Genomic DNA, 13,276 nt, shown 5'->3' with positions numbered 1-13,276 from the left:
AAAACAGAGTTTACCTCACATGCATTTATTGGTTACTTTGGAAAAAAAAAATATTAACTGCTGATGATGTAGATCATTTTGTCTGTGCTGAAATTCCACACAGAGAAACCAATCCTGAATTATGGTACAAAGTCATTAAACACATGTCTCACGGACCTCATTTAAAAGATTTAGCATGTTGGGACTCGAAAGATTACAAATATTGTTTTTACTGAAATTCTGAAATAAAAGTGAAACTAATGAAATAGCAACAATTCAAAGAAAAAAAAAATCTTAAAAGTGTGTATCTGGAAAACCAAACACGGGGGTTGGTGAGCAAAGCGAGCAGGGGGCAAAGCCCCCTAGTTTATATAAGTATCAAGACCCTTTGCTGTGGCCTTCCAAATTGTGCTCAGGTGCATCCTGTTTGCTTCAATTCCCCTTGAGATGTGTCTGGAACTTGATTGAAGTCCACCTGTGGCAAACTGAATTGATTTGGCATAATTTATAAAGCACATAAGGTCTACAGTTCACACTACATCTTAGGACAAATGGCAAACCATGAAGTCCAAGGAAGTCTCAATAGACCTCAGCAATAAAATTCTGGTAAGGCACTGATCAGGACAATGGGATAAAACCATTTCTAAAGTTGGGAGTGTCCCAAGGAGCACTGTGGCCACAATAAATGTGAAATGGAAGAAGATTAGAACCACCGGGACTCTTCCTAGAATCTGCTGTTTGGCCAAACAGAACAACCAGGCAAAAGGGGCTTTGGTCAGGGAGGTGATCAAGAACCCAATGGTCACTTTAACATAGTATCAGAAGTCCTCTGCTTAGATGCGAGAACCTGACAGGACAACGATTGCAGCAGCAGGTGTTTACGGTAGAGGTGCTAGATAGAAACCACTCTTGAGTAAAAGACAAATGACAGCCCATTCGGGCTCTGAAAGCATGAGGAAAAAACATTCTCAGGTCTGATGAGACAAAAATTGAACTGTCTGGGCAGACATCCAAGCACTATATGTAGTAAAGACCCTGCTTATCACCTGCCTAATACCATCCTTATGGTGAAGCATTGTTGTGGCAGCATCATCCTATGGGATGTTTCTTAGTGGCCAGGACTGGAAGACTTGAGGGAAGAATGAATACAGCTAAATACAGGGGTCCTTAAAGAAAATCTGCTCCAGAGTGCACACGACTTCAGACTGAAGAGATGGTTCATGTTTCAGCATAATAATGACCTAAAGCATACAGCCAAGAAAACCCTGCTGTGGCTTGAGAATATGTCTCTGATTGTCCTTGAGTGGCACAGACTTTAACCCCATAGAAAATCTGCAGAGAGACCTGATGATGCAGTTTACAGATACTTCACATCCAGAATAATGGAGGTGGTGATAAACTGGCCAAGTTCAGGTGTGCAAACCTTGCTGTGACTTACCCAAAGAATTGCTTCCAAAAGAGCTTCTACAAAAGCACTGAATTAAGGGTCTGAAAACTCATATGAATCAGATTTCACTTTGTGATTTTAATAAATTTGGAAATCTTTCTGAAAACATTTTTTCACTCTGTCATGATGGGTAAATGAGTGTAGATTGATGGTCAAAATGGACAGTGTATCCATTTAAAACACAATAAAATGTGCAGAAGGTGAAGGGTCTGAATAATTTTGAATCCCCTGTATGTCAATTTTAAATATGGTACAGGGATGTAATGTCATAATGATATTAAATCAAGGAGTGGGGTTCCCTGTTGGTTTTCTGTTGACGCCAAGTGCTTGGCCACATCTATTAGGTTTGACAAAATGCCATCTTCCAAAAACTTTGCCTACTGTAGTTTGCCTATATGACAGAGCTGTCCCTGGTCACTTTGTGGCAAAAATTTGATGTGTAACTGAGAGTTTTAGGTTTGCTCATTAACACCAAATAAAATAAAAGACCGTTTGTTCAGGTTCAACATTGTTTGGTGTATCTTATTTCCTTCAATGGCTTCGTTCTCCTCCGCTTAGCTATGTGGATCTTAAGTGACGCCGCAGGAATGCTCAATATTAGTCTTTTCTTGACTTGACTGTCTTGTAAGGTGGTCTCATTATTCTCAACTTCAGGATTTATGGTTTGTTCAAATGATTTTTTTATTTTTTGAAAATGTCAAGAAAATAGCGTCTTTTGTTTCCATCTCTTCTAATCATGATCGTAAAACTCAAAGTATGGTTGGGTTGTGTGTTGGATAGGTGATGTCCATACTTTAGTAGAAAAAGCGGACATTTTTCTTCTTTTTAAGCATTTCATTCAATAAGTTAAGGCCGCTTTGGGAGCACGACCTCAGGGTGTGCACCCAAGTCACCCTGCTGGATGAGCCAGCCATGCCTCTAATGATCCTTTCCTAGCGTGAGGTGTGGACTGTTCTTTTCTACTTGTAAATCATGTTGTGACGGCAGAAAACGAAAAGTACAGTCTATAAGGGTGCGAAGACATTGTCACAAGGCACTGCATATCGCGATTCGTAGTTGGCACTAACTAAAAAAGGGTGCCAAGTGAAGACACATGCAAAAGAGGCTACCGGGAGTGCGGCACGTTTGACCGTACGTGGTGTCTTGCCGTTTTTCAAGTTAGTAGAGAAAAGAAAGAGACGCGACGCGGCTGGACAGCATCTTCCCTCCGCTTCTCACCTGGCTGTCTGGTCAGGAAGTGACGCATTCGATGCATTTGCTCCAGTAGATGTTGGGGTCGGCGAGACAGCTGCGAGTGAGGAGGCTGACAGCTCCGAGAAGCGCCCTGGCAGCGTGGCTGCACCCCGCACAGCTGACGGGATGTTCGGCTACCGCTACGTTACGCGGCAACAACTGGCCGGCTTCGACCTATACAAGGTAAACGAACAGTCGCCCGAAGGTGTTATTCTGAGGAGCTGGGGAGTGTGTAACGGCAGCCTTCGCAAGCGGGGCAGGGGGGTGGAGAAGATGAGCAATTTACTACGTGCATAGGTCGCGAATTTACGCTTGTTTTTGGAGGTGTGAGAGGTGGGCAGCAAAGCCCTTTATCCCCTCCCACCCCAAACCTCAATACAGGTGTCCCCAGTGCGCTCCCGTTGATACATAACACATAGGCGCAGATAGCGCGGCAGCGGGCAGCAAAACAAAGCCGAGTACCCCTTTGTGTTTTGCTCCTCACAGGTTATTGGAGTCCACTTGTCTCCCTTCTCTGTTCCTTTCAGTGTACAGTCTTCTTCTTTTTGTTTTTTTGCTTTCTAGAGGATTTCTTGGGCGCGGTAGCCATGGCGCTCAAGGCTACGCGTTGCACGAAGCGGTATAGAGCCGCTCTGGCTTAGTCCGCTCAGCGAGTGGCGCGCGCTGGAAACCCGAGCTGCTGCCGCGGTGATAGGAAAGGCGCGCGACAGCTGAGAGTCCATTGGCACCGAAGGCGTCCGTTCGAACTTCAGCGGGCCGCCGACTGGAGCTGGCAAGCAAATCTTCGTTTCCCGGGCATAGAAAGGGATTGGTCAGAACGTTCTTTGTGGGTCAGCTTGCCACCAAGTAATTAGAAAACAAAACTCGCACGAACAGCTCGAAATACGACGCCCTCAACTACAAAGCAGCCCCGCGTCCGAACAGGAATGCCCGCGCAGCCCTGAAGTTAAAGCAAGGCAAGTGCAACAAACGGCGGGTCTTTAATGACCTTTCCGGACACACACGTTCGTTGTCATTTCTCGTCTGCTTTTATTGGAAACTGGATAGGTAGGTTGGGCCGTCCGCTGCATGAAGGTTTGGCAGCCTGAAAGAGGCGTTATTGAGACGACAGTTACTTTAAATGAAATAGTGGGGAGATTTCCACCTAGAGCGAGGTGCCATTAGTTTAAGTTGTTGTTGTCAAAAAACGAAAATACACTTGTGAGGTCAAGACATAGGCTGGCTGTCCTGCACAATTTGACATTTTATTGTGCAGGATGTAGTAGTGAAAAGAAAAGCGGGCAAGACGGGCAGAATTTCGGCCCTGTGCCTGTCATATGGTGTGAAACAGAAAAAGAAAAACAGGTTACATACACTAACATTCAAAAGTTTGGACATGCACAGAATTTTTCATATTTTTGATGGAAATTATTAATTTTTAATGAAGACACAATTAAAATGATTTTACAAATAACAGCCAAGGCATTACTTGTTTTGCTAATGGCTATTACGACTTAATATTACAGACTTTTCATTTATTATTCAAATAATACTGTAAAACCCCATTATCAGCAGCGTACTGATTTTTAATTTATTATTCAAATATAATAATAATAATAATAATAATTCATTACATTTATATAGCGCTTTTTCTCAGTACTCAAAGCGCTATCCACACAGGGAGGAATCGAGAAGCAAACCCAATATGACAAACCACCATTATCAGCAGCAGTTCCTTCAGTGCTGAAATGGTAAACTCTATCAGCTTATCCTAAATTAGTCATTTTAAGGTCTCATCAGTTATTATGGATGTAATTGTGTTAGCACGACTGAAACCTGTTATTCTGTTCACTAGGGTTGCAAGGTAGTTGCATTCCTAAAGTTTATTTCTGGGTTCAAAAATGTGTTTTTTTACATTTTTGTTTGCAGAATGAATGTTATTCCGAGTGCAGATTGCCAGGAAACTCAAGATTTCATACAAAGGTGTTTACAGTATTACCATCTTGAGAGAAGAGGGCAAAGTGGTTCTAACCAGGACAGAAAAACATGGGGGGGGGGGGGGGGGGGGCAGATACACGACTATAAAGAGAATAAGGACAAGAGAATCTGTAGTGTGAGAAAGAAATGCCTTAGAGCTCCTCAGCTTTTTCCTGAAATACACACCAAATACCAGAGTCATCTACAACAGAGAAAAGAGGGATGCTGACCATAATACGCTTTTCCAATCATCTTCTGTCCAATGTCCAGTGTTCTTTTGTCCATTTTCATCTTTCCTTTTTTATTTGCCAAGATAGAGCCTTTACTTTGAAACACTGCATCTAAGGGCAGCATCCCTGAGTGAGTCATCTATTCACTGTTGCAGATGACTCTGGTATGTGGTGTGTATTTAAGGAAAAAGCCAACTGAGGACACATAAGGCATTTGTTTCTCACAGTAAAGACTGTAGAATGTTAGAATGTTAGATGTATTTTAATTAGAACCAATGTGAAATGTTTAGCTGCTCGATGGAGGGTTGTACTACTCACAACCAACAGTTAAAACTTCTGCTCACCAGAGATGTGATGATAATGTATTCAGTTCCCGGACCCTGTTACTCATTATTTTTCAATTAGGCAAGTTATTAAAACAAGTAAGCATACAATATCCTGTATGAGATTTTCAATTGCCATGTGTAAATGTGTATTCTATTTAGCAAAGTAGGTGCCCCCTTGATTTTTTTAAAGAAATTTTCACTTATTCAGGATTGTCTTTAAAGACAGAGTGGATATTATCCATTTTTCTATGAATGGGCCAGCAAGTACATACTAAGCTTACTGGTAGGTTTGTCTTGTCCCCAGTGTTGTAATAAATGGTAGCAATGGTCATGCACATGCCCGAAGTAAACATTAATGGAAATTACAACACTGGCAATTAGGTTATCTCTTTACATCAGTAAGTTTAGTTGAACTCCAGTAATGTGTAGTTTACAACAAAAATGTACACAGGAATGAATGCTTTATCATCAGCTTGTATAAAATACTATGAAAAGTGACTCACTTATTACCATAATTTGTAAAATATAAGTTGTTGTGTATTCCAGTCAACTCACATGTTCTTTTTTGTATTCTTTCTAGAAGACTTCTGTCACTTCTGTCTCAGACATAAACACAAGAGGACTGCCCAAGATGATGTAGTATACCTCAGTTGTACTGTATAAACTGTATATTGTAATATAGTCAGTACAAGGGGGCTTCGCTAGCCTACCCCCGGCGTTTTGAACCCATGCCCGCTGGGCAGCCGTAGTTTCAGACGCGCGTTGTAGGAGCTTGTGTTGTTTTGAACCCGTGCTTGCCCTGCTTCTGCGGTTTGAGACGCGCGTTGTAGGCGTATATCCGTCAGTCGAGCTCATTCAGTTTGAACCCGAGTCTGCTTTGCCTCTGCAGTTTCAGACGGTGCGTCGCGTTCGGCCTTTTGTACGATCCCAAGCAGCACATTATTCCTAACTCCACTCCGCAGTAGTGTCACGCACAATATGGCGGTGATGCCTGCACCTTCACTACGCATTAGTGCCACTCACAATATGCCGTCAACGCCTGTGCCTTCCGTATTATGTCGGGTTTTACCATGCTGTGTAGGCACCTTTGCCTTTCGTACTTTCCCGTGCCTTCCGATGCGCGATGTAGGTGCCTGCACCTTCCGGGTGTGCCCCCGCTGTGTGGTGTGGACGTTTAACTGTCGTTGTTTCTGCCTTTATATTCTGTATCTCGCTGTGCATGTGTTTCATGCCTAGGTTTTGTTGACGCTGTTGCATTCCAGTTTTCATCATCTGTAACCTGCTCTCCATGTGTTTGTCCCCGTTCTTTAACCTCTTTATGACGTTTTACTTTGTTCCTTACTCTGTCTTTTATTTCTGACCTCGGTTTATTCCGCTTGCGGCATGTCAGACGGTTCGTAGTCTCTCCCGTTTTGCTCTGGGGCTAGGGGGGGGGCTTTGTGTGGCGCCTGCGCACTATGTCTCCTGCGTCCACGGGCAGGTCCCTGCGTCCATATCCGGTTTACCATTCTCGTTTAGTAATATGGATGTGGTTATTAAAATGAAAAGACAGAGCCTAGTTGTCAAGTTATCAGTTTAGTATGTCAGCAGCTTTGGCTTGGATTGCTATCTCCATAAGGATGTAAATGTTGCAAAATAGTACTGCATGGTCAGCACATCAATGTAAAAGCCGGTTAAGGCATTCTAGTGATTTATGTTTGTTTATGCATTTAGTTTACAAATGAGAAAGTTTGGTGATGGATGTTGCCTTTGCCTTGTGTCCGGATATGTGAATATTTGATTTATATTTATGGCCTATTACAGAAGCTCAGTATTTCTCAAAGAGTTTCTGTAAAAAGCCAAATTTCCCGTAGGGGACAAATAATGTTCTATCTATATACCTATTAATTTGGCAGATGCTTTTATGAAAATCATAAGTGATTGAAGATAAATACCAGATAAGCAATATTTTTTTTTTGTTCTTTATTTCGCCTTATACAATTTCTTGTATTAGGAATTTGTTAGTTTTCGCATACCCCATGGGGTCAGAGTGCAGGGTCAGCCATTGTACAGCACCCCTGGAGCAATTGAAGGTTAAGGGCCTTGCTCAAGGGCCCAGCAGAGTAGGATCTCTTTTGGCAGTGACGGGGATTTGAACCGGCAACCTTCGGAATACCAGCGCAGATCCTTAGCCTCAGAGCCACCATTATCAGTTATACTTTAGTGCTTGTTTACTAAATGTATTGTGAATCATTGAGAAAGTTTAAGAATAAAATATCTAGTCCAAAAACTACATTTGATAAAAAACAGAAATAGATAACTACCGCCTTAAATAGTGTAAGGTAAAGGATTAAATAATACAGTATCTTATAATGTAGGTCTTTCACTAATTGTGAAACTATAGGGTTTTAGTTGTTTCATGCATGATTAAAGTGTGGTTCTTCCATTGTAATGCAATGGTAGAGTAGCAACCAGCAGAAGAAGCGCTCTTCTACCTTACAGTGTCATTGTCAGGCATCCAGGGTCAGCTTATCCAGTTTAAAAGTCAGGAATTTCAAATGCAGTTGGTCATAAGTGTTTGTGGCTTATCATGCTCTGCTGCATTCATAAGAGTAGAGATAATGTTTATATTTCTAGTTAAACTGCCTCAGAGGAAAACAAGGTATGTAGAGCTTTTACCCAGTGGAGTCAGCCTAGTCTAAATCTGGAGGCTGACACTGTTGTCAGGGCTTTGCCCACAGCATAATCTCATAAAATCAGGATTTTGCTAAGCAGTTTTAGGTTTTTAAGAAACCATGCTCTTGTAACTTATCAGATTTGGTAAATTTAAAAAAACACCTATATGACATAAAGATCAGATGACCACAGGAACACATGTAACATTTTTGAAGGCTGTTTTCATTGATAACAGCAAATCTCATCTCGTGGGACATAAAGTATCTCTCTGAAAAAGTCATGTCTCGTCGCAGGCTAAAAAGTCTCATCTTGTCCCAAGATTTTTTAAAATTATAATGGAGAGATTGTTATTTAAAAATTAACAACATAACATGTTTGCTTATTTTTTAGACTCAAAAAACTAACAAAAAAAACCATTTGAATTTCAATTAGGCAATTAGGCATCAACGTTTAATTCTGATTTTTTTTTTTTAATCTGGGACAGTTGGTGAAGTTTACAAAATCATCAATGTGCACAGAGGTGTTTTTCAACCAAATTTGATATGCAAAACAGGAATGCAGCCTAAGCCAGAGAATGCATAATGTGGCCTTTAATGAAGCAACCAAAACCCCAGAGGCATTGACAGCTCTGCTGACTCTTTTCTCTCACAGAAGAGGAAAAGAGTCCTTTTTGTCTGTTATTGTATCAGAGTATGCAGTCCTGTGATGGACTGTCTTTCCAAGTAGGAATGGTTACAGCATTATGTGAAATTCATCAAACCTAGGGTCTTGCTCTCTCATCACCTCAGTTTCAGAAGTTAGATGTATGGCGTAAAAACATAGTAATGTAACTGTTTCTTTTTTTGTAAAATATGTTTTCATCCCAGTACCAACTACTGGATAAACTAGATTCAACAAAGAGATATACAGTATATGAACATTTTTATTAAATGACATCTGTGGACGAAGAGAACTGCTGTGTAGGGTGGAGTGTATGATTACTCAGTTAATTATCTGGTTTTAGCTTTGGCAGTGCTGGTAATTAATTAAAGCAAACAACAAGCCTCCAAGGGATGCATGCTAAATGTAGGTTGAGTAAGGGATCTCTGTTTCACTTTTCCCCTGGGACACCAGAAATGTGACAAGATCTGTACAATTTATGAAGGTTCATAGCAAGGTTATGATGATTAACTTGGTTAATAAATTGGCGAAAGCCTATGTTAACAGTTTTACTTTCCCTGTTGTGGTCCAGACATGGCTAAAAGCTTACTTTTACAAACTAAGCAGACACGCTTCTTGAAATAAACAAAATACGTATGTATTATATATGTATTAATATGTATGTATTATATATATTAAAGAAAAAAATCCTGGGATGAGATGAGAATTATTAACCTGGACCGAGACATGACTTTTTCAGAGAGATATTTTCAATTCCCGTGAGACGAGACTTTGTGCCAAGATATTTAACCACAACCCAGGGCCGGAAATAAAAGACAAAGAGTAGGTGACAAAGTAGAACGTCGCAAAGAATTCAAAAACGATGGCGCGATACACATGCAGAGCAGATTAGAGATAATGAAAGTACTAAAATTCGAAAGTCTCAAAAAAAGATAGTAAAGATTGGATTAGCGCAAACAAATGGAAATTATTACTTGGTGAAATAACGGACCAACGAAAAGAGATCGAATATATTGTTTGGATTTAAAATTTAAGTCGGAGACTTGTAGATTGTCTAATTCGTGTTGCCATCAGGGAAAAGTAGTGTTTCTTCCCAATGAAGAGGTGTATACATGAGAATTAAAAGATTTGTTGTTTGGTGAAAATGAAATCCACATACTCGAGTGGCAGAGACACGAAGTGGCAAGTGTGTAGCGAGCAGGGGACAAAGCCCCCTAGATAAAATATATATATATATATATATATATATATATATATATATATATATATATATATATATATATATATATGGGCGGCACTGTGGCGCAGTTCGCTTCCCAGGTCCTCCCTGCGTGGAGTTTGCATGTTCTCCCCGTGTCTGCGTGGGTTTCCTCTGGGCGCTCCGGTTTCCTCCCACAGTCCAAAGACCTGCAGGTTAGGTGGATTGGTAATTCTAAATTGGCCCTAGTGTGTGCTTGGTGTGTGGGTGTGTTTGTGTGTGTCCTGCGGTGGGTTGGCACCCTGCCCAGGATTGGTTCCCTGCCTTGTGCCCTGTGTTGGCTGGGATTGGCTCCAGCAGACCCCCGTGACCCTGTGTTCGGATTCTGCGGGTTGGAAAATGGATGGATGGATATATATATATATTTTTTGTTTTTATATATATATATATATATATATATATATATATATATATGAATTCTGTCACTTGGCTCATCGCTGTTGCACTCTGGTACCGAAGGGCCACAGTGGCTGCAGGTTTTCATTCTAACCATCTTCTTAATTAGTGACCAGTTTATTTCTGCTAGTTAACTTCTTTTGCCTTCATTTTAACTGACTTGACTCAGGCCCTTTAATTGTTTCTTTTTCCTTAACTAGCAGCCAAACAACAATGAGTCACAAAACAATCCGCCAAATGACCACCTCACCTGTGACCAGCAAACCATATCTGAAAATAAAGAAAGGAGAAGGTCTCATTAAGGTTGATTTCTCAGGTCAACAAAACATTTTGACATTGTTTTTAAAAACAGAAAATCAACAGTTTTGGAAATGTCTGATGTGACAGAATGAGAGCAGAAATAAGCCATGGGATTAAATAATGGGTTTAATTAACAGCAAGAATTGGCTTCTCATTAAGAAACTGGTTGGAGTGAAATTTGTTGGAGTTTGAAGCCCCAATTCAGCTGGTCATTAATTGGCTCATTTCATGTCTCATTTCTGTGTGACTGTCATTTCATGAAGAAAGGAATCATTTCACAGGACTGAATTCTTAAAAACAGGAAAACTGGTCACTAATTAGGAAAAGGGATGGAATGAAAACCTGCGGCCCTCCAGGCCTGAATTTTAACACCCTTGGATTAGACTGTTTTCTTTTGTTTAGAAAAAGGCACATAACTTATGAATTTTGATCTTTCAATCCATGTGTTGAAAATGGATATGTTTTTTAGATAGTTTGTTAACTTTGTCATTGTTGCACTGTGGCGTTCATTTGCTTACAGCTAGTATTTGCACTGGATTGCCAATCCGCATACACAGAGTTCTGTGTGTGTGTGTGTGTGTGTGTGTGAATGCATGCATGTGAGAGATGCGTTGCTGCTCTGTGCTTTCTTACTTGATTTGGGATGTGAAACTGATAATAGCCAGAACATATCCTTCACAACGTTCTTTCAGTTACAGTGACACCAATAGCATAATATATTATCTGGTTTTATCCAATCTATTAAATTACAATGAATAGTTCTCACAATCAAAGTAGTTGTTCTTATGGTTCTTATAGCCTTATGGTTTCATGTAAACAATGCTTTGCACTTCTCCTGGTTGGCTTTCTTTAGACACATGGTAGAATTTTTGATTTTTCCTCAGAAGCTCGTCTCCTTCTTTGCTTTGGCTAAACCATCAGCTTGTGGATGGTACTGTAGTCTCTCTTTGAGGTTTTTACACACAATGTTCACGGTTGCTAGCAAAATTATGCCTGCTGAGTCGGCTGTTGATCAGTCAGTCCCAGCTGTTAGCAAGGTGAATGCCTCTCATATATGGTCTTCCTCTGGTTGAGCACTTGGTTTGGACTAATCGCACCCCAGGTTTTTTCTTCCATTGAGGCCCGGTTATCCTTTTGAAGTAGAAGGAACTGTTCCAAGTTAATTATGGCCACCCGATAAGTACTGACGTCTCTGCTATACCGCAGATGTTATTGCCAAGTTGAGTAGTGAGCTTGATGGAGGAAGCGATGAGTTAAGGTCTTACAAGGGAAGCGACAGAGGTCTTGGCTTTGGTTTCTTGGGTGCACATAAGCCCAGGTAAACCATTGCTGCAAACATTTGTCCTTCAAGGTTGTCAGGTTGGAGTTAAGGACCTGTGTTTGAACTTGGGAATCCAGCTCATACCTCTGAGAGATATCTCGGAGTGTTACTTGGTTTGTGATCAATCATCTTATCAGATAATGTGCACAGTCTACATTCTGCAGAGGGGCCCCAGCAGGCAAACTTAGACTTTTTAGGTGGCATGAAGAGTGTCTGGTCCTGGCTTGGTCACAGCAAAAGAATGGATAATGTCAGTCTGTTCTATAGATGGAGTGAATAAGTCCAAACCAACCTACCCTTCACGTCATCTTACAGTTTTATCTAATGTTTGGTTTATAGATTGCAGTGCTGTGGGAATAAATAACTAAAACAAACAGCAGGAAAAAATTTGGATCCTAACCGCAGTACATGTCTATAAAGTTGGACAGGATAGTTTGGTGTCCTGTATTTCTAAGGCTGCCCTCTTCCAGCTTTCAATTATGACAGAGGAGCTATTTGGTCTTCCTGTTGAAGATTCTATGTGGTTTAGTCTAAATAGTGATACAAGTTAATTTTGTAGGCATTATTATAGAGATTGTACATACATAAACACATATGCACAAAATGTTACATCCAGACAGATGCCTTTTGTAACACATGCAGCCATAAAACATTATTAAAGACATCATTCTGTACAGTCACCTTCACTGTCATTCATTCTGGCTAACAGTACAGCATCACTCATACTAGTAGTTTCAGAGACCGTTTTTACCCATTGGCCATGAGGTAACTCAGCAACAACCCACATTGACAAACGCATGATTGTTTCTTGTAAATGTATATTTTATATACACATTATGTTACATTCAGTTTATGATGTTGTTTTCATGGTCTTTTTTGTCTGTTGTTGATATTGTGCTGCTGGCAGTGAGAGACGTGCAAGTAAAAATTTTATTGGTTTGTACACTTGACAAAAAACTTGAACTGAACTGAACTGAAATAAATAAGGATAGTGACATGTTTAGCAGTAGTGGAACTGAGAAAACTCTTTCTCTGGTTAAAGAAATCTAAGAGATCATTAACTATCTATTCATACATTTTCTGAACTTCCAGTTTATATTATTAAGGTCCAGAGATTTAAAGTCTGTCTCATAAGCATAATGTGCTAGCCAGACGCCAACAGTAAATGGTACAAAAGCACATTAAGGGGCACACACATTGTTACACCCAAACACTCTAATTCAAAGTGCCTAAAGAAAAACTATGTGGATATTGGGATAACTTACAAATTCATATAATTAATGATAAGCCAATGGTTCTGACCCAGGCCTCTGTAGTTGTAATACACTAACTACATCACTACCAGGAGGGAAAACCAGTAGGAAGTCAACTTGAAGGGTAAAGGGAAATGGAAATTTTTAACAAGCAGATTTTAACTTGCATGTGCAACATGGATTTTTTATTAGCTAGCAGAATCTTCTTTGATGTTTGTAGTAAATTAATAATATGGGTGATTTTTTGCCTCTCTCTGTCTCC

The 13,276-nt window shown here is 40.4% G+C and overlaps 1 protein-coding gene across 1 annotated transcript in view; it reads left to right on the top strand.

Annotated features, from left to right (window-relative positions):
- Nucleotides 1-540: 540 nt before the first annotated feature.
- Nucleotides 541-13,276, top strand: part of LOC114653273 (ethanolaminephosphotransferase 1-like) — a 55,231-nt gene continuing 42,495 nt past the window's right edge. The window contains exons 1-2 of the mRNA XM_028803488.2: nucleotides 541-585; nucleotides 2,585-2,842. Of these exons, the coding sequence (XP_028659321.2) occupies nucleotides 541-585; nucleotides 2,585-2,842 (303 nt within the window). The remainder of the gene's footprint in view (nucleotides 586-2,584; nucleotides 2,843-13,276) is intronic.

This window comes from Erpetoichthys calabaricus, chromosome 6, assembly GCF_900747795.2.
Source record: "Erpetoichthys calabaricus chromosome 6, fErpCal1.3, whole genome shotgun sequence".
Lineage (NCBI taxonomy): Eukaryota > Metazoa > Chordata > Cladistia > Polypteriformes > Polypteridae > Erpetoichthys > Erpetoichthys calabaricus.
Note: the sequence above shows the minus strand (reverse complement) of the source record. Positions and strands in the feature narration are given on the sequence as shown.